Raw genomic sequence first — 18,136 nt, 5'->3', positions numbered from 1 at the left:
TTTAATGCTTACTTTTTCCATTTATGTTTTGGCAGTCTTGCCTATTTCATCACAATTTAATAAAACTAATGTGATTCTCTAAATATTGAAAATCAATGCAGGATTTTGGGTCAAGTTCGAAAGATTCACACATTTCTTAGAGGACTGGACAAACACATTGCCAAAGTTCTACCTATTCCACTACATGAGGACAAGTGATAGGAAATGGACATATATAAGCTTTGTTAGTTTACAAAAATCCTGACAAAATGGCCTGTATGAACGAATCTTTCCCTCTATCAATTATGCTTCACATAGAGGCTGTCTAGTGATAGGCCGTGAACCTCAGCTTGGTCTGGAATTTCTAACACAAAGCTTTCTTTTTACCATGAACACAGCTCAGTCACAAAGATAAGGCAACCACACTTTGTTTACAGAGGGAGAAAGACAATCCAGGCGCCACAGTCAAGCGGTCCAATGTAAAGAAGCAAGCACGGAGGCTATTCACACAGCATCTGCTCTGCCACATATATCCAAATGCAAACATAAGAGAACAACCAAACCTTATGAGACACTTTCTTTCTGGGTTAAGGACTGTGATCGCACAGACACAGAGAGAGAGAAAGAAAGAGAGAGAGAACGAGGAAAAGGGAGAGCAAGAATAGAGTTAAACTCACCGTAGTTGAGCAACAGTTGAACCATGTGCAGGAAGCACAGAATCCATTTCAGCGAACCCCCTGTGCCATTCCAGTTTTGCGCGTTTCAGACAACTCCCTCTCTCTCCAGCCCAAGCTGAAAGCGAACCCCCTCCCTCTCTCCCTCCCTCTCTCCCTCCCTCTCTCTCTCTCTCTCTCTTCAGCCCAAGCTGAAAACGAACCCCCTCCCTCTCTCCCTGCCGTGCTGTCCCCCGCCCCCCATCCACGAGGGAATCATTTTCGAGTGCCCATCAGACTGCGAGCCGGCTTTAGCATGGTGCAGCTGTACCCTTGTCCAGTTTTCTTTCTCTCCAGTAAGGTCCCCTAATCCTTTGCAGCACGAAAGCAAAGAAGAAAAAAAAGGAGGAAAAAAAAGAGAGAGGGGGGGGGGGGGGTGCATAAGATCTGGCCTGAAGCAAACAGACAGAAAGAAAGTGAAAAAGAGGGCAGAGAAAAGTATGCACAGCTGCAACCTGAGTTGGGTGATCAGAGGGAGAGGAGCTGCCACCTGGGCCAGGGACAGGCTCGCTACTCTTCCTCCGAGGGGCTGAGGATCGGCTCAGCGACACAGAGGACTGAAAAGGCTGCTATTGAGGGGGAGGAGAGCTGGCGGCTAAGGAAACAGTGCATAATCCCTGCCTGTAGAAACTTCCTCCCTCTCATTTTCTAATAAGTGCAGCTACCCCCTTGGCCAGGAATGTTGAGGCAGGGCTTCAAGGGGCCCAGCTAGACAAACCCTCTAAGTCATTTCACCATAGTCCTGAGGTCAGACGGAGCAAGTGTGTGTGTGTGTATGTGTGTATGTGTGTGTGTGTGTGTGTTATGTGTGTGTGTGTGTGTGTGTGTTATGTGTGTGTGTGTGTGTGTGTGTGAGAGAGAGAGAGAGAGTGTGTGAGAGAGACAGAGAGAGCTTGCACTTGTGTGTGGGTGAGCATGCTTGTTAATTCACATGTTCCACTACATTACAGGACTTAACTGAACTCACAGGTAAATGGAAGAAATGAGTTCAGAAAATATTTCCTCCCCTCTTTTCTAATCTTCTACACGAACCCAATATCTTCTTGCACACTATGTCTTCATCCAACCATAGTCTCTCACTGTGACTAAACTGTTTTCTAAATCTGAATATAAATGAACCGCACCATGTAACTCAAACACTGTCCCTTGCGCTCTGATCAAAGATAAAGAAAACACAGCAGACTCCCCTAGTCTGTGCCCCTAAATAAAGACTGGCTTGTGTTTTAAACAGACAGAAACAGTTCCATTATTAACTACAGTGGGGCCAGCAGTATCAGATAACAGCTGTCATCCTGCTGAATGACATAAACCTGCTCTCTCTTGCTCTCTCGTTCGCTTTCCCACATGCACTCAGAATGCAGCTATATACCTGAGAAAGAAAAGAGCTGCCAGATCAGAACTCTGCAGGGAGGAACTACCCATATGGACAGCGCTACACTTTGATTTCAACACTCATGTTGTGCATACTTTTCTGTTTAAGTGACAAACTGAAAAGGATGTATTAGTTTTGACCTCAAGTGAAGTTGCTATATATCCATAAATATTCAACCAGGCATTGAGATGGGCTTTGAAGTAACTGAAAGTGTGCGAATGAAACTAATCCAAATGTTAAGCAGCAGAGAGGCCGCACCAGCATGGCCCACATGAGTTGGAGTGCACTTCCTCAAACGATAATGAAGCTGACAGCCTGTCTTAAGACCATCACAAGACATGAAGCTGCTGCTGTGGCTGAGGGGCTCAGCAGACCGAGCCTTTAGCCTCCCTGGCCAGCACTCCAGTACTTGACCCTAAGCGCAAACATCACCCCATCCGAGATAAATCAGAAGCACGCTCAAGCATTATCCAGTGTGATATGTATACAAAAGCCTCAGGTTTTGAAGATCTGAGTATGTTGTTTGCTGAGAATAAACATACTATCATTTACATTTAAGTCAAGCGAGACCATTAACACATTATATTTCAATGGGAGCTCCAATGTTTTAAAATATCCACGACGTCACTGAATGAAAAATGTCCAAACCAAACTATTAAACTCCAGAGAGGGAAAAGAAAATAATTCTAATACAGAGACAACCATGACCTCATGCTGACTTCTTGTCATGGTCCCTTATAATGATGTTCAGTCTTATGTTTTGCCTCTAACCCTGACACTGCAATACACACTACTCTCCTTGTGAATTGCAGTCAGTACCATGCACACAGCCCTTGATCCTTTCATAGCATTAATCACTGACTGTTTCTCGCACCTCTCTCTCAACATGTCTGATGTACCTCAGCTTTTATTGGCCTTTTATAAAAGCCTTTATATGGTTGTAAAGCTCCCTTTCGTTATGGCCTAATGAGTGGTCCTCTTGTATTTCCAGGCACAGTAATATAGATATCTGCTGCCTTACTGTTAGCTAGTTTTTGCTTCTGAAGAGTTAAAATGCAACGCCAGTCCCTAACCCTGGTGAAAGATGGTTTATACGTGTATCTGAACCACTGTAGCAATACTGTTGATTGCCTGGATCAGTGTTTGCTCAGTCTGAGTCACCATATTTGTTTCCCATTCATGTAGCCAGGACCAAGCACAAGCGTTTTTGAATACACAAACACAACAGAGCAACTAAAGCATCATAAGGAGAAATTGCCTGAATTTGAGAAAATGTGCATTTGATTATTATCAATTACTGCTGCTTTAAGATTTCTCTCTCAATCTTTCTCTCTCCCAGATACTCTGATGTCATCAGCAACCGCTAAAATCTTGCAAAGTTTCCACTAGTTCCATGACTCTTTCAAGTCTCATCTTCTACGTTCCTTCTGCTCTCTCTTCAAACAAGACCTCAGAGTTCTGACAGTCATGGTGGGCCATCATACACTTGAGTCAAGCAAAATAAACAAATAAAGTGCTTGCCTTTTTCTAAAACAAACAATGCAAAAGATTTTTTCTGCAATGTGATTGGAACACCATCAACTTTATCCAACAGCATCATCCATTGTTCGCTGTTCAGGCAAGGTATCAGCACCAAGACCACACAAGTCTCAAATGCAAGGGCAGTTAAGCAGTCGTCAACCTTGTCTTCACCGTGGCCTTTTCCAGAATTATTTTGGAGACTAATCACGCCCTGGGGAAAAGCACCTCAGCAGCCGTGGGCTTAGAATAGGGGCTCTATTAGATGTTCACTTGGGTCTATGCCAGCCAACAGCACTGGGAATTATTGCCAGCAGGACAAGTGGTTGTTCCTGCCCCTTACAATCCACCTCTCGGTGAAGTAGCATTGGTTTTGTCCATGGGTTGAAGCACCATGGATCCCACAGGCCAGTGGGTCAGAATGCCGGTGCTTCAGTCTGCATACCTATATTAAACCCCACTCCAAATAGCGTCTCAGCCCTTCTGGTGCCTGCAATTACTGGGCTCCAATGGAACTAACATGCCATGGCTGCTAGCACTTTCCTTTATAGTTGTTCTCTAATTACAGAGAAATACCTCTATAATAAGGTGGTCATTAAATAGCAATAGAGATGCTTGTATTCACCAGGGTAGTTAAGGAGTGGGTTCTTCTATCTAAGCCTTCATTACAGTCTCCTAAACCTACCTCCTAGGTAAGACAAAATTCAACACAGGGTGAACTAAACAACTTTAACAAAGTAATTGTAATTGAATTTACTGTGCAATTTGCTGCCACGGTTTATCTTGACCAAGTGATTTTGATCTGATGACTTCCAAATGAACATAATTAACGTACTGGGTGAATCTGTCTGAGTGTTTTTTTTTTTTTATGAGCCATGGCTTTTTGTCATGTTCACATAAAAGACATGCAAAATTATTACAAATTATTACAAATTATTACCGATTGCAGGACTGATCCATGGTAGCAATTCGCCTCAACAGTCCCGTTAATTTTATGATGACTTCAGAAACCCATAACAACTAAAAACCCTCTTCCTTGATTAAAAAAGTATATATTTTTTTAGCATCTTTCTCCAGATGAGTCATTGCTATTATCTAAGTTTGTGTTCTCCTCTATCTTAATTTATGGGAGTTGGGGAGCGGCTGCTGACACTGGGAGGCCCGATCTGGCCTCCCAGATGTTATTGTTGAAAGGCGGCTGGCCAGTTTGCCTGTGTGAATGATAGCCTGAGCAGGCGGCGTGCCAGTGGAAGGGCTGGGACTTTCAGTGGTAGAGGCAGCCTGAGACTGGTGAGGCTGCCCTTGAGGGTTCATATATCATTACAGATTATTCAAATTACAATTTGAACGGCAGAAAGGAGTAAACCCTGTGCTAAATCAGCCCTGAGTCTCACAAATATGAGACGATACTATGATGAAACTAAGATTAGGCTTTCTTGCCTTTTTGGCTCTTTCCTTCAGAAGAGTTGAGGAGAGATGTAAGGTGACATGGGCAGGGTTTGAGTTGTCTTCTCCAATCTCATTTTCATTAACAACTTTAAAGTTGGACTGAGCAGGTCAACAATGTTGGTTAAGGTTAAGTTTAGGAGGTACTGAAAAAATGGATAGACAAAAACTTCAACTGAGTTGGTTGATTTCCTCATCTGACCCAAGATTCATTAAGAAGAACTCAAAAGACAAAACTATATTTTGAAAGAAATATTGAGGAAAAACATGGGAATGCATATTTTAATGACTAGAGCCAAATTCACCCAAACAATGGTTGCTGTTTACAAAAGTTAATTATCATTTTCATTAAGGCATACTTTAAGGATATCATCTAGCCCTAAGGAACTCCAATTTAGTGTATGAGGGAGGGAAGGCAATTTGCTCTATAATTTGTATTATAATGATGCTTTTCTGATGACTTGATATTGGAAGAAATTTACATACAACCAGGCAGAAAAGTGATTATTTCCCATCATCACATGGCCATTGAGTGAGAGACACAGGGTGAGCAAGAGGGGGAAGAGGGAGAGGAACCAAAACAAAGGTAAGGAGAGAGACTGAAATGAAGCACTAGGTAATGACAAAGAACATATGCAGTCATCTGCAATCATTTTTCAGCAGCTAACAGTAACAGCATGCAAGCTCTTTCTTTCTCTCTCTCTCTCTCTCTCTCTCTCACACACACACACACACACACACACACACACACACACACTTCATTAGGCACATGGACTGAAATTAGTTTCTCACCATTGTTGTCTGTGATTGGCTGGGAACTGGAGTTGTGCCCAATGGACGCACAGTGTAGGAATGCTGGATTGGCTGCCTGGGCTTCCAGTAACCATAGCAGCCTAGACAGAGGCAGAGACTGGTGCTTGCTCCTTGTCTGGTGACTGAAAGTGAATCTGCTACCCCACCGCTGAGCTGCAGTCTCTCCATGGAATGGCCACCTTACGAGAGTCTCCCCCTGATCTCCCAGCAGCCTTTGCGTGAGGAAGTAGCCGCTGTGAAACACCAGACGTTGGCAGCGAGCCCAGAAAGCTCTTCAACCCATACAACCCCATCCACCCACCACCACCACACCCACCCGTGCAACTTCCATCTCACCATAAAACACTATCAAGCTACAAAAGCATCAATAAAGCAGTAAATACAAAACAATACTCATGCATGCCTACATCATACAAAATCACATAAAAATAATACAAATTTTAACAAATTTTAAAAAACACAATTTTAGCATGAATTGTATTATTTTCTACACATAATTCACTCTCTGATTCTGTTTTTTTCCCTATTGGTTTGTATTTTAAACTTAAACTGCTAAGAGGCAATAAATTACATTCTAGTTAGTTCTAAATGTAATTGTTACACATTATCTCTATTCCCTGGGAATGACAACGAAACAACAGTCAGTAAGACAGTCAGATCTGAGATAAATATATGCCCAGATCAGGGAAATTGATGAGAATACTCCTTGGACTAGAGAGTATAATGTAAAAACACAACCAGGCAATGGAACTAACATTGACATACATTCAGTTTAGTAGTTGTAGCTCTGTGAGTTGAGTTATATGAATCCTCTCTCTTCTTTTATTCCTATTTACAACATAGACATTTTTTCGTTTGCTACCTAAACTCTAGTGTTCTATGCCATTTAGAAATTATTCTAAATATTTATAACATCAATACAGAGGACCTGCACTTGGACCTTGAGTAGCAGTACAGATATTGGTCTATTTTTCTTGGGCTAATTTGTGAACAATTACACCCTTCATTTAGGGTGTAATTGTCCTCAAACAAATGAAAGATAAATAAATAAATAAAATGAATGTCTGGTTCACCAATTACATCAAGACTCTGGCTGGTAAATTTGTCCATATCTATCTGTGATGTCCACATGACAGTGAACAAAATACAATGGAACAGGTGAAAATAAAATCTGTCTTGTTATATTTCATCCAGTCAAAGGATGCAAACGTTTTCCCTGCGATAGCTGTTGGTGCATGTACTACTGATTTACCAGTGATAATGTTCAGTGATTCCAAAAAAATGAAGACCAATCTTAGACAGTGGGATAGTGCCCAGTCTGCTAGCAAAGATTCTGAGAATATATTCTGTCTGCCGGGGTTCAGAGCAATGCCACAGAGAACCTCAAAAACAATAAATAACAAATACATTTCAAATATCAAGCTTGCTTTTCACTAATTGTTACTTGAAATGTAATCCTCCAAAATATTGCTTCTGTCTTTCATATGTTCGGCTATTAAACGTTTCATTACCCAGGCCTGATGATGGAGCAAACGTCAACACTTCCCTCGCTATATTTTATTTGGCGTCTGCACTTGAACAGAACTACCATCTTTGTTCCTGAAAAACGTTCCACTAAATCTGTCAGGGGTGACCAGGGGGAGTAAATGGGCTTCATTCTGAGGGCTTGACAAAAAAACAACCAATATTGTCTATTTGTCGTTGAGAGATCAAAGTGAGGATTTTTTCATTGCTTTACCATGGATAAGCCTTTGGACAAACAGCTATTCTGAACAATTCAGATCACTCCCCTTCACCAACAAAAGGTCTCAGGGATTCGTTGGCTGATATTCTAATACCTATTGTTCACTGTGAACCTGATAAACATGGTGAGACTCAGGAGAATGGTGATTCCACAAAGCCACCCCCTCCCCGTTTTCAACAGCCATGGAGCTAATCTTCTTGCCTGATACCATATTAATGACCTTTTAATTAAAACCAAGAGCAACTGTGGACAAAGGCTGAATTGGTCCACGCCAGGATCTACCATCAGAATCAATAGAGGCCATTACCAAGAAACTAGAGTCACAGTGATGAGGGAGGGATGAAACCTCAAGTCTTACCCCAGACGACCATAGCATACATTAAGGTAATAACTGCACCAATGTACACAATGCTATGTACGCAGCACTTATCTACATGAGAGTGGGGCAACTGCAGGGCTCTAATGGACTAAAGTTTGCTTGAGTGATTGCTTTTTCTGATGTTGACCAACATGAAGACCTGCTGGGCAATTCTGGGCTGTGCTTGCACAGGTTAAGTCTTTACTTTTTGTACCCATTAACTTGACAATTGGTACATCTTTCAAAATATGGGAAAACAACAAAAGAAAACTGTGTTAAATATAGGAGATGTTTGCATGTGTGTGTGTGTGTGTGTGTGTGTGTGTGTGTATGGAGGGGGGTGGGGGGTCTTACCATGACGGTGACACAAAAAAAAACACTCTTTCACAAACACCACAACAATTTCCCATCTCAAATCTACAGTCCATACATATCCCAAAGAGATATATCATACCATAAATACCAACATTTTCCCTCCCAGATATCCAGACTGCCATTAGTATTAAACAAAAAACATAAAGGTTTAAAATACCTAAAAAGAAGATTGGAAAGAAGACAAGAGACAATCTGTGAGCCATCCTCTAGACATGAGTCTAAAAGTGCCATACAGGACAAATGACGGTGCAGCCCAGACAAGCACCTGCGTCTGGCCGCTGACGAGCTCCATATATTCATTTGTATTGTGTGATGGGCCCCTGGCTGGTGGGGGAGGAAGGGGGGCAGACCGTGGCGAGCTGCTCATCTCTCATTAGCCATGACCTGGCAACACAGGGGTCGCGCAGCGGCCCAGTCATGGCTAAGCTGCTGGTGCTGGCCACTCAGAGAGGCTTTTTGATCTTGCACGGGTAACCAAGCGCGCTCACTGTGGAGCAGCTATCTGGGACCGCCCTCCCCACGTTCTGCTGCCTCTCTTGGGCCAGTGGGTGGGAGAGGGAAAGAGGAGGGAGGAGGCTTAAAGGAGGAGGGGGAAGGGGTCGCTGAAGGTCAAAGGGCAGGTCAAGAGCACTGCTTATTTTACTCCTCTGGCCAGTTTCCCCCTGCCCTCCCTCCTCCCCCTCTCCGTCTGTGATTGCCTCTGGGACACATGGGGTCTGGCTACATTGTTAACGGTGGAGGCGCACCACTGGGCCTCCGCAAAGGTCTTTCCACAGGTCTGCCAAGCCCCTCACCCCTCTAACCTCTCCAGCTGGCCTCATTATCTCTCATTATACCCATCCTAGCATATTCCGAGATGTTTAAAAAAAAAAAATGAGATGTGCCAAAATATTTATTCTGCTTTCTGAACTGTAAACAACAATTATTGGATGAAAGCAAAATAATGCATAGAATGGTCTAGGCACCTCATATAGCCCATCAGTATGTCTGTAAGCTATGCTGTCAAGTCATTCCTCCTGTCTCCATCACACACAGAATCAGAATCCAGCGTGGAGAAGCTGTATGGAGAGGTCAGAACATAGAGCTCAGATTCTATCTCCAATACAAACCAGCACCATCAGAGGGTGTTTGAGAAACTACACACAACTAGCCACTTTCACAAAGACTCCCCGCTTAATTGGAACCAATCCGCCTTTCTGCTGTAAGCCAGCACCCTGAAGCATAGCAAAAGGGGATAGGGTGTGTGTGTGTGTGTGTTTGTGTGTGTGTGTGTGTGTGTGTGTGTGCATGTGGGTGGGAGGGGGGGGGGGGGGTACTTTTTCTTGATGTTACACGCTGCTCGCCCAAACGATACAGAGAGCAAATGGAGCAGCTTAAGGGGAAATGGGATCCATTCTGGGCAGGCTTGCTGAGGGTGAAGAGAGGACATTGCTGAGCCATTCATGTACCCCTGTGCACTGTTTGCTTCCCCACCACACCTGCTTCCTGTGCGAGCTCTGCCAATCAGATGTCACAACACCAGCCACCAGACAAGGAGGGAAAAACACAGGAAGTTTCTGCACATCATGAAAAGGGTGTCCGATTGAACAGTGCACTGTACTGTATGTACTGGCTTATTTTGTAGTGGCTTGTCATGCTTCCAACTTCAACCTTTGTAGATGTCTCGGAGAAAAGAACATCCCTTGGCAAATTAGTGCAGCAGCTTTACATTGTAACACAACACTTTTCAGTGTTTAAAAACTCAGCAAGTGTAATGAACATGAGCGATAAGACATGACACGAATGGATGATGTCTTCACACACCACAGCATTGATCCTCTACGAAACTCACATTATCAACATTATCCAGCTTATAGCAAATGTCAGATCACATTGATTACTGCTCATTTATAAAAGCCCATAATGCAACAATTTGCAAGGCCTCAAAAATAAACAGTAAGCAATTATGATTATATTAATTACTCAATCAATGAAATATGTATCATGTTTACTGTAAGCCAGTGTCTTAACTAGTTTTATAATTTATAAATCTACCACAGTATCATGCATTGATTCTGTCAGCACTGATGCTGTCTGCATAGACTCTTTTATTACCTATTACCATACGGAACAACTCTTTAATAAGGGCATTCTTTTCAAAACCCAACAAAGCCATTTGTAGGCCATTGTTTGGTCTTGCTGCCATCTAGTGGCAAAAGTGATATATAATGTTTGGCATCTTTGTTAGTTTGGCCATAATTTGTCTACCTAGTTATGTGTAGGCCCTGTGTTCCTTAAAATATGTTTGCCTCCAAGAAAAAACTTCTTGAGCTGGATGCTTCATTATGAAGTTGAGCAAACAAATCACCATTAAGAAATGGCTTTGAAATGTGGCCAGTATGTACCCAGAACACTAATTACCTACTATGAGAAACACCTGTAACAAGCATACTGTATACAGCCTATATCAGGTCAGCAACAGTTATAGAAGAGATCAGACTCACCAACACATAAACCACGCAAACCTGTTAAAGCTAACAAGCTAAAAGCTGACAGACTTGCCTTTTCAAAAGCAAGAGTCAACACAGCTGTTATAAAAGCTAGCTAAAGTGTTGAATGGCAATGCCATGCTGTAAAAGCTCAGAGCACAAACATACATTGTGAATAGTACAATCTATCTAATAACTCAAATTCTAATTCTATATCATCTCATATAAACTTCTCATTCCCTCAACAAATAGATTTCAGAAATAGTCACTGACCTTTTAGACATGAGTACTGTGGAGCATTCCAAATGACCTAGCAGAGGAGGGCACTGAGGACATCTGACAAATGCTGTCATTTCCCCATGTCAAGCTGCTAAGACAGAGAGAATGCCATCAAAGTTAATGGGCACCAACACAGCGCTGTCAAGATTTTTCCAGGGCTTTATGGAACTCCTGCAAAGTGGTGTGTATTTAACCCAGTCTCTGGCAGAAGGGGCAGGGGGTCAGCATTGGCAGAGCTGCTTGCGTTGTCCTTGCCAGCAGCATTAAAGTAGCCACGGCCCTATAATGGGGACTGACAGGTCAAGGACCTGTGGAAGGTCTGTGTCCCACCCACTCACCCTCCAGCCAGAAGCAAAACACCAGCTTGTCAAAGTAGTTCCTCTTTAGCTGCTGTCTTAGTCTTTGCAAACTGCTGAGAGCAGCACAGGCTTGGTTCTGAATGAATGATACTTTTGTGGATCTTTTTTTGGCCATCCAACAAACATGAGTGTAGAATGTATTCAGTGAAAGCCACACTGTTTACACGGTTGGACTGGCAATATTTTAAATATCTTATTTTCTCAGACTGACAGAAGTTTGACAGTGAAAATGGAAATATGTTAAAAAGTTTAACTTTGCGATGTATCTGACCAGGGGATGGGTTAATGAGTCTGAATGCACAATAGTGCAATAAGTATCAGTAACTTAGCTAATTTGAACCATATATTAGTTGACTTGCACTTTCTTACCTGTAGGTGATTTTACATCATTCTCTTCTGTTTGGGCATTAGGGAATTAAAGTAATAGGGAATTAAATAATGAGAACTGCTTAGAGTCAACTTTCAAATCTCCCAGTGTCCTTATAGCCCTCTGTACTGTGTAATCTTGGCTTACCAGACAAAGGGTAGCTGGTGTTTGTGATATAAAGACAGCATGATGTTCACATAAAATGTGAATTCTGGTAATAAAAACCAATGTGTTCATTATCAACAAAAGTTTATGGTGGATGTCCATGTCTCATATCAATGTGATTTAAACAAATGCAGAAAAGTATTTTCATGTTTGCGGTGTGGTATGGAGGTGGATGGGTAAAGTAAAACAAAACAATCATACCCATGTACAGGCTGCACCTGAGTGAGAATTTTGCCGATGCAGTTTGCTGACATGAATGAAAACAATTTACTACTATCAAGACAAAAAACAATCATGTCAACATGATCATGTCAACAGTGGGTAGTCTGCCCACAGACTATCTACACATGCACAGACTATCAACACACTGTTGAGACTGTGTCAACTACACTATTAGGGCTCAGCGTTGGGTAAGGTGATGTTCAGCAATTGTTCAACAAGTTTTATATCCTGAATCTATTAACAGATGATCTGTGGGCAGACTATCCAAGTAAAAGTGTTACCAAAGCCTCAATGACCTCACCAACCTAAATGTCAAGCTCACCTGCCTTAAGCTGCTTTCTGTGTCTCTGGGATCACCCCTAATCTACAGCTGAGTCAACTCATCTGTATGGAGAGGAAATTTCACATGGTCCTCAAGTTAATACAAAATAAAATTCACATTTCAGTGATTTCATCCTGTTGTCACTTTAATCAGTAAAATCATTATTGCTGTGTTTAATGGCAATCATTTTAGACATTTTTTGTGATAATATGCTTCTTTATGTGGTTTCTACAGACAGTCAGACAAATAGACACATCATTAAGAGGCTCCAATGAAAGGAGAATACTAGAAAATCATTCTGTAAAACGTACAAAATAATTAGGTTAGAGAGACAGCTAACCAAAGAGATATACTTTAGTTTTAAACATTACAAAACACATTCTGGACAGATTCAGGTCTTTAGGGAAGATGGCTTGGAAAGGGTCACTGATAATGAGCAGAATGCCTAACTGGATCATGATTATTTCCAAATCACCATGCTCCTTTACTAAATAGCTCTGAAAGTCAGCCACTCAAAACGCCTCACCATTATCAAATGAATACACTTGAATGTAATAACTCAATAGCATAACACATAAACTGTTATTTATGATCATACATGAGGTGTTTCTTCTGTTAAACACACCTTCGTAATCTGAGTCCATCTAAAGGCCATGTGATCTCTGGCATGTTCTACCACTTAATCATAAGCGTTCAAGTCATAGATATAGATATCTATGGTTCAGGTGGCACTGACAGCATCATCTGTGATCTTCCTCACTGACCACAGCCCCCAGTGGTCCCACCTCCGCCACATGCTCCGTCGGACAGTCCATCTGCTCCTCCGCCGACTTCTGTTTTAGAGCACTGCTTTACAGAGGCTCCAAGTTTATCGGCGAGTAGGAAAGGGCTGAGGTGGCAGTACTGCACACGTACACACACCACCAGGCAGACAGACCGACACACACACACACACACACACAGTTAACTAAACCATCAGTATCACAGGAAAAGTACAACTGAATATCTTGGTGAGACCATGATTGTAGACTTTAAAGGAACACTATGCAAGATGTTCACCTTTACAAAGCCAAATTGATAGTGAACAAACTTGTAGGAGGAGAATCGTTCACCTAGCATAGCTATACAGCATACACATTGCGAGTTGCTACCGAGAAACCAGCCATGCAACTAAAAGAACGGCGGCCCGACAAATCTTGCGAGATTCCTGAAACATTACCTTGACAGTAGATACAGCTCTTTGGAGATAGTTTTTGCCTGTTGTTAATCCTTCACCTCCACAACAAAAGCATTTTCATTGTGTACAGGGGGATAAGTCACGAGACGTTTGCTATTTACAACAGCAGAGTAAAATATAAATATATCGTGACTAGAGGGAGCTCTACAGTCGCCAAAAATACCTAAACCTGCATAGTGTACCTTTAATCTATTTCACATTTCTTAAATACACAGACAGAATATTCCAGTTGAAGACATTTTTCAGCACCTTTGATGGCTTCTGATGAGGGGTGTCCAACATCTGGATGCTGAAGTCTGCAGAAAAGCGTGTGCACTGCAGTACAGTGGCCATCTCACCATCAACCTCCACAGCAACGTTCGTCTGCCATGACACAAGAAGAGTGTTGACACTAGGGATGTAACGATTACCGGTATAATGGTAAACCGCGATAAAAATGTTGACGATAACAATTACCGTTTTAATTTCAAATATCATGATTATCACGGATGATTACCACGGTGTGGAAACTGTGTGTTTAATCCTTCCCAGCTTCATCCAAGCCTGCTTTTGACATACAGTAGGCCTGGTATAATGAAACAAAACTGGTACCCTACTGATTCTGTTACCTACTTGATGGATTTAATTGAGGCACAAAGTCAATTAAACATGACCAAGGAAAAAGTGAATGGGACAACACACAATGATACGGTAACGTTATGCTATGAATTAAGAATGCTCAGCTCAGCCAGGTTCGTTTGTGCAGTCAACCTATGAATGTGAATGAAAATATGCCCTTCTCCAGTAGCAATAGGCCACCTTAAAATGCACCAGAATAATAGAATCACATCTACTCAGTAACAATTTTTTTACCCTCCCTCAGCACCCCCTCTATGAGGACCCCCAGATGAAAATGAGGTCCAGCGTCCCTGGTTAAATGTTGCACTTTTGACAAGGTTTTGCCTATATTTTGTAAATGCTGTCACACTTTTTGAAACTATTTCAGCTTGTGTAGGCCTATTAGACCTTTCAGAACATATCGAACACACTTTTAAAAATATCGCGATAATACCGAAAACTGTGATAATTTTGGTCACTATAACCGTGAGGTTAAATTTAATATCGTTACATCCCTAGTTGACACTGGTGTTGAGAACACAAAACCTCACTCTTTATGTTCCTTCACATGTATTATTATTTTGTGACTTATTTTATGACACACTTTTTCCTGAAATTAAAAGATACATTTGTTTGACTAGAATCTCAGGTATCAGCAGTAGTCAAGAATGGTATGATGCTGCCCCCTAATTTGAGCCCTGCTGATGATGGACCTTCAGGGTACTATACTTTAAAGGAATGTGAGGCATCAAAATCCAGCTGTTCTGCGCAGTCCAACACCGTTCCTTTGTACGTCACCAGCGCCTTCTTCTCCAAAGTGGTCTTGGGTAATTTAAAGAAACGGTATGTTCCGGAGGCATATTTAACACCACCTAAGGAAAACAACTGAAATGTTTGAACATTTTACTCTAATAGAGTAACAAATAAATGGCAAGATTATGCCAACTCAATTGAAATTATACATCTGACGAGGATGCAACAACTGATGAGAACTGAAATTAAATAAACAACCTGTGTCACAGACTCAGACAGTTCTCTGTAGAAAGTAGTTTATTAGTTTCAAAAAGTATTACATAATCAATAAGAGTATATGAGCAAACCATTTCCATAACCTACAACTAATTACAAAAACAAAGAGTAGGAAAAGGGACGTATTACATGGCAGCACCTGTTTTATAAATATACACATAATTACCTGTTTTTTTTAAGAGTTCACAGTTGTGGACCACAATATGAGTTGCAGCCACAAGGTAGGGAATGCTGAAACCAATCTCCTTCACCATTGAAATTAAATCTTGCCAGTAGAGGGAGCCAGCCATTCCTTCACCTACCATCCATCCATCCATTCAAAACAAAAAAATAAATAAAGACATTCTAACGTGATACTGATAAGATTTGGTACATCAAACACCTATTTATATGACAATTGAAGGACTCTGGCAAGACATCCTGAGGTTTAGAAAAGAGAATGAAGTGTAAATGTACATCAGTGCTAATATTAGTGCCTAAAAAAACATTTACCCCACAAGACAGGATCTTCCTTGAAGGATTCTGGCACAACTTCACTGGCATACATATCGCTGAAGTAGAGCTCCCCTCCTTCCTACGAGATAAATTATGTCACATAAAAATGACACAGCATAGTCATAGACACACTGTAGGCTATTGCATGTCTACATATGCGACTGCATTGGTGCTGTGGTTTCACTCTTCTACAGTACTGCAAAAGGTTAGTGCTTCAGCTTTTGTTATTTATTTATCGTGGTGAAATACAACAGATGTTGTGCTTGACCTTCCCTTCCTTAGAATTCCATGATTACACACACACACACACACACACACACACCAGGGTTGCATCAGCTGGCACATTTGATATGATACATGCACAACAGCACAGTCCCACCCATGTGACATCAGTGTATACCCCTTTAAGGTTTTTTTTATTGTCTGATTTGTTATGTATTTAATCATGACCAAATGTATGCTTTATATGGTATTCCGCACACATGGCTAGATTTACTTATGGCTTGGCAGTCTTGCTGAAGGTCAAACATGGCTAATGGTAATATATGCAAGGCTGTAAAATTTTAAAGGGACACTTTTCTCTTTACTGTGTGTCCTCAGGTGGGAACTGAAGCACTGTCTCCATATTTCCCCTTGACACATAGCCGAGGGAGACGAGAGGCTCACCTTGAGCACTCTGTAGGCTTCCATTAGCACGGCCCGCTTGTCAGGGCACAAGCATATCACACAGTTAGACCTGCACAAAGCCAGAGTCTGCATTACCGCAAGCCACAGACATATATCATCTTATCTTTTTGTGAGCTACCACACTCAGCTTTGACTTTGTTGAAACATAAATGGAAAATGAAATATAGTTCAAACCTACACCACCACATCTAAAGAGTTACTTTGTATCCCAGCTTCATCAAGCTTCTCCATATAACCCTGCACAAACACAGTGTTGGGTTTTTTGTAACCAAACGTCTCCTGGTGGTACTGAACAAACTTCTGCGCGGCAGAGACCTATGAGATGAGAGAGACAGGAAGGTCACAGACACCATAAGGCCCATGCAAGTACTTCATTAAAAGCTTATTCTAAATACACACCAGTGATTCTGTCATGTCGATGCCAGTCACTTGGCCATGCTCCCCAACCATTTTGCCGATGACGTAGCAATCTCGTCCCGAACCACTGCCCAGATCCAACACTTTACATCCCTCCAGTTTCTCTGGGATCACAAGACCACAGCCAAAGAACCTGCAGCAACAACATCAGCATCCATCCACCCATATTATATTCATTAACGTCTGTTTAGGCCTATATGCCAGAGTTAAAGGACAGACCTTCATATTAAAATCTCTAAGGACCATTCTGGAAAAACATGACAGGCATGTAGGGGCTACAAATCTCCATTGTAACATTTACGGGTATCTGACCAATCTTACACAAGCAGCAGGACTAGTAGGCTAGTAGAACTCTCAAGGAGTGAGGGTTACCTTTTGCACACATCAGGGTGAACTACTTTTAAGGCATCCCGGGCGCTTTTCCGCATTAAAGGTGGAGGCCTGGAGCACGACGTAGCACTCGTCTGCAGATCTGCAGAAGTTTCCAATCGCGAGCCATAGTAATTCTGTGGGAAGTCGGTTGCATGCATAAACTTCACGTGAACTTTAGAGTTTTGCGGTATTTTGCTTTGTATGGCGCTATGAGTTAGCCTGCAATGTTAAATATCTACATTTGTAAAATGTAAAAACATGCAATGTAGCACCTTGACACTTTCGTGAACTTGCGACGCCATTGCGTCCTTTATGTAACTGTATTGGGCTATGCTAGTTACTGCTGCCGCTGCAAAACAACACTGCAAACATGTAATCTTACAACAACAGGGTCAAACACAGTGACATTCGACCAATATAGTTTCCATCAAAAAAAGGTGTTATAGTCTAATCAATAATTAGTCCAGTCCTTACAGAATTACCGGGGTAGGCGCTCTGAGTTAGTTCTCTAAACTCGATTCACGCCGGGCATGATCATTTCCGGTGCTGTGGAGCAATCTTGGAGTACATTTCCTTGTGTATGTTATGCTCCAGTCAAGGATTCAGTAGGCTATTCACTTTTTTCCTCTAATTTTCTGACTACATAATCGGTGATCGGATAAAGTATAGCCCCAGAACCGCATTTGGAAGACTGGGAATTTAGGCTACTCATCACCAATAATGAACAAACAATAGATTTTTTCTTCAATTAATTTATATAAACCCAACGCTAATAAATGCAGGATTTATTATCTAAACATGA

The 18,136-nt window shown here is 41.8% G+C and overlaps 1 protein-coding gene and 1 long non-coding RNA gene across 5 annotated transcripts in view; both read right to left on the bottom strand.

Annotated features, from left to right (window-relative positions):
• Window positions 1–744, bottom strand: part of LOC121684458 — a 41,283-nt gene extending 40,539 nt beyond the window's left edge. The window contains exon 1 of the long non-coding RNA XR_006023137.1: window positions 657–744. This is a non-coding gene — a long non-coding RNA (uncharacterized LOC121684458). The remainder of the gene's footprint in view (window positions 1–656) is intronic.
• An 11,880-nt stretch (window positions 745–12,624) lies between these two features.
• On the bottom strand, window positions 12,625–17,904 carry zgc:153372 (uncharacterized protein LOC767695 homolog). 4 transcript variants are annotated; one of them, XM_042064536.1, is made up of 11 exons: window positions 17,809–17,904; window positions 17,607–17,683; window positions 17,335–17,468; window positions 16,945–17,095; window positions 16,724–16,860; window positions 16,525–16,594; window positions 15,856–15,937; window positions 15,530–15,661; window positions 15,064–15,206; window positions 13,987–14,100; window positions 12,625–13,403 (listed from the first exon to the last, which is right to left on the bottom strand). In XM_042064536.1, exons 2-11 carry the CDS (start codon window positions 17,634–17,636, stop codon window positions 13,257–13,259), a joined length of 1,140 nt encoding a protein of 379 aa, XP_041920470.1. In that variant the 5' UTR covers window positions 17,637–17,683; window positions 17,809–17,904; the 3' UTR covers window positions 12,625–13,256. The 4 variants fall into 4 exon arrangements, 3 of the variants coding, with proteins under 3 accessions (XP_041920470.1, XP_041920472.1, XP_041920471.1); XM_042064538.1 differs by having other exon boundaries at window positions 17,817–17,888; XR_006023144.1 differs by having other exon boundaries at window positions 13,268–13,403; window positions 13,987–14,128.
• Between the last annotated feature and the right edge of the window lie 232 nt (window positions 17,905–18,136).

This window comes from Alosa sapidissima, chromosome 15 (assembly GCF_018492685.1).
Source record: "Alosa sapidissima isolate fAloSap1 chromosome 15, fAloSap1.pri, whole genome shotgun sequence".
Lineage (NCBI taxonomy): Eukaryota > Metazoa > Chordata > Actinopteri > Clupeiformes > Clupeidae > Alosa > Alosa sapidissima.
Note: the sequence above shows the minus strand (reverse complement) of the source record. Positions and strands in the feature narration are given on the sequence as shown.

Bases quoted from the DNA above. Each gene is read 5' to 3' on its own strand.
- zgc:153372 (XM_042064536.1), bottom strand. From the start codon at position 17,636: ATGGCGTCGCAAGTTCACGAAAGTGTCAAG. The intron at 17,469-17,606 runs GTGCTACATTGC...GACTTCCCACAG, and splicing joins AAGTTCACGAAAGTGTCAAG to AATTACTATGGCTCGCGATT. The intron at 15,662-15,855 runs GTAAATGTTTTT...GATGGATGGTAG, and splicing joins GGAAGATCCTGTCTTGTGGG to GTGAAGGAATGGCTGGCTCC.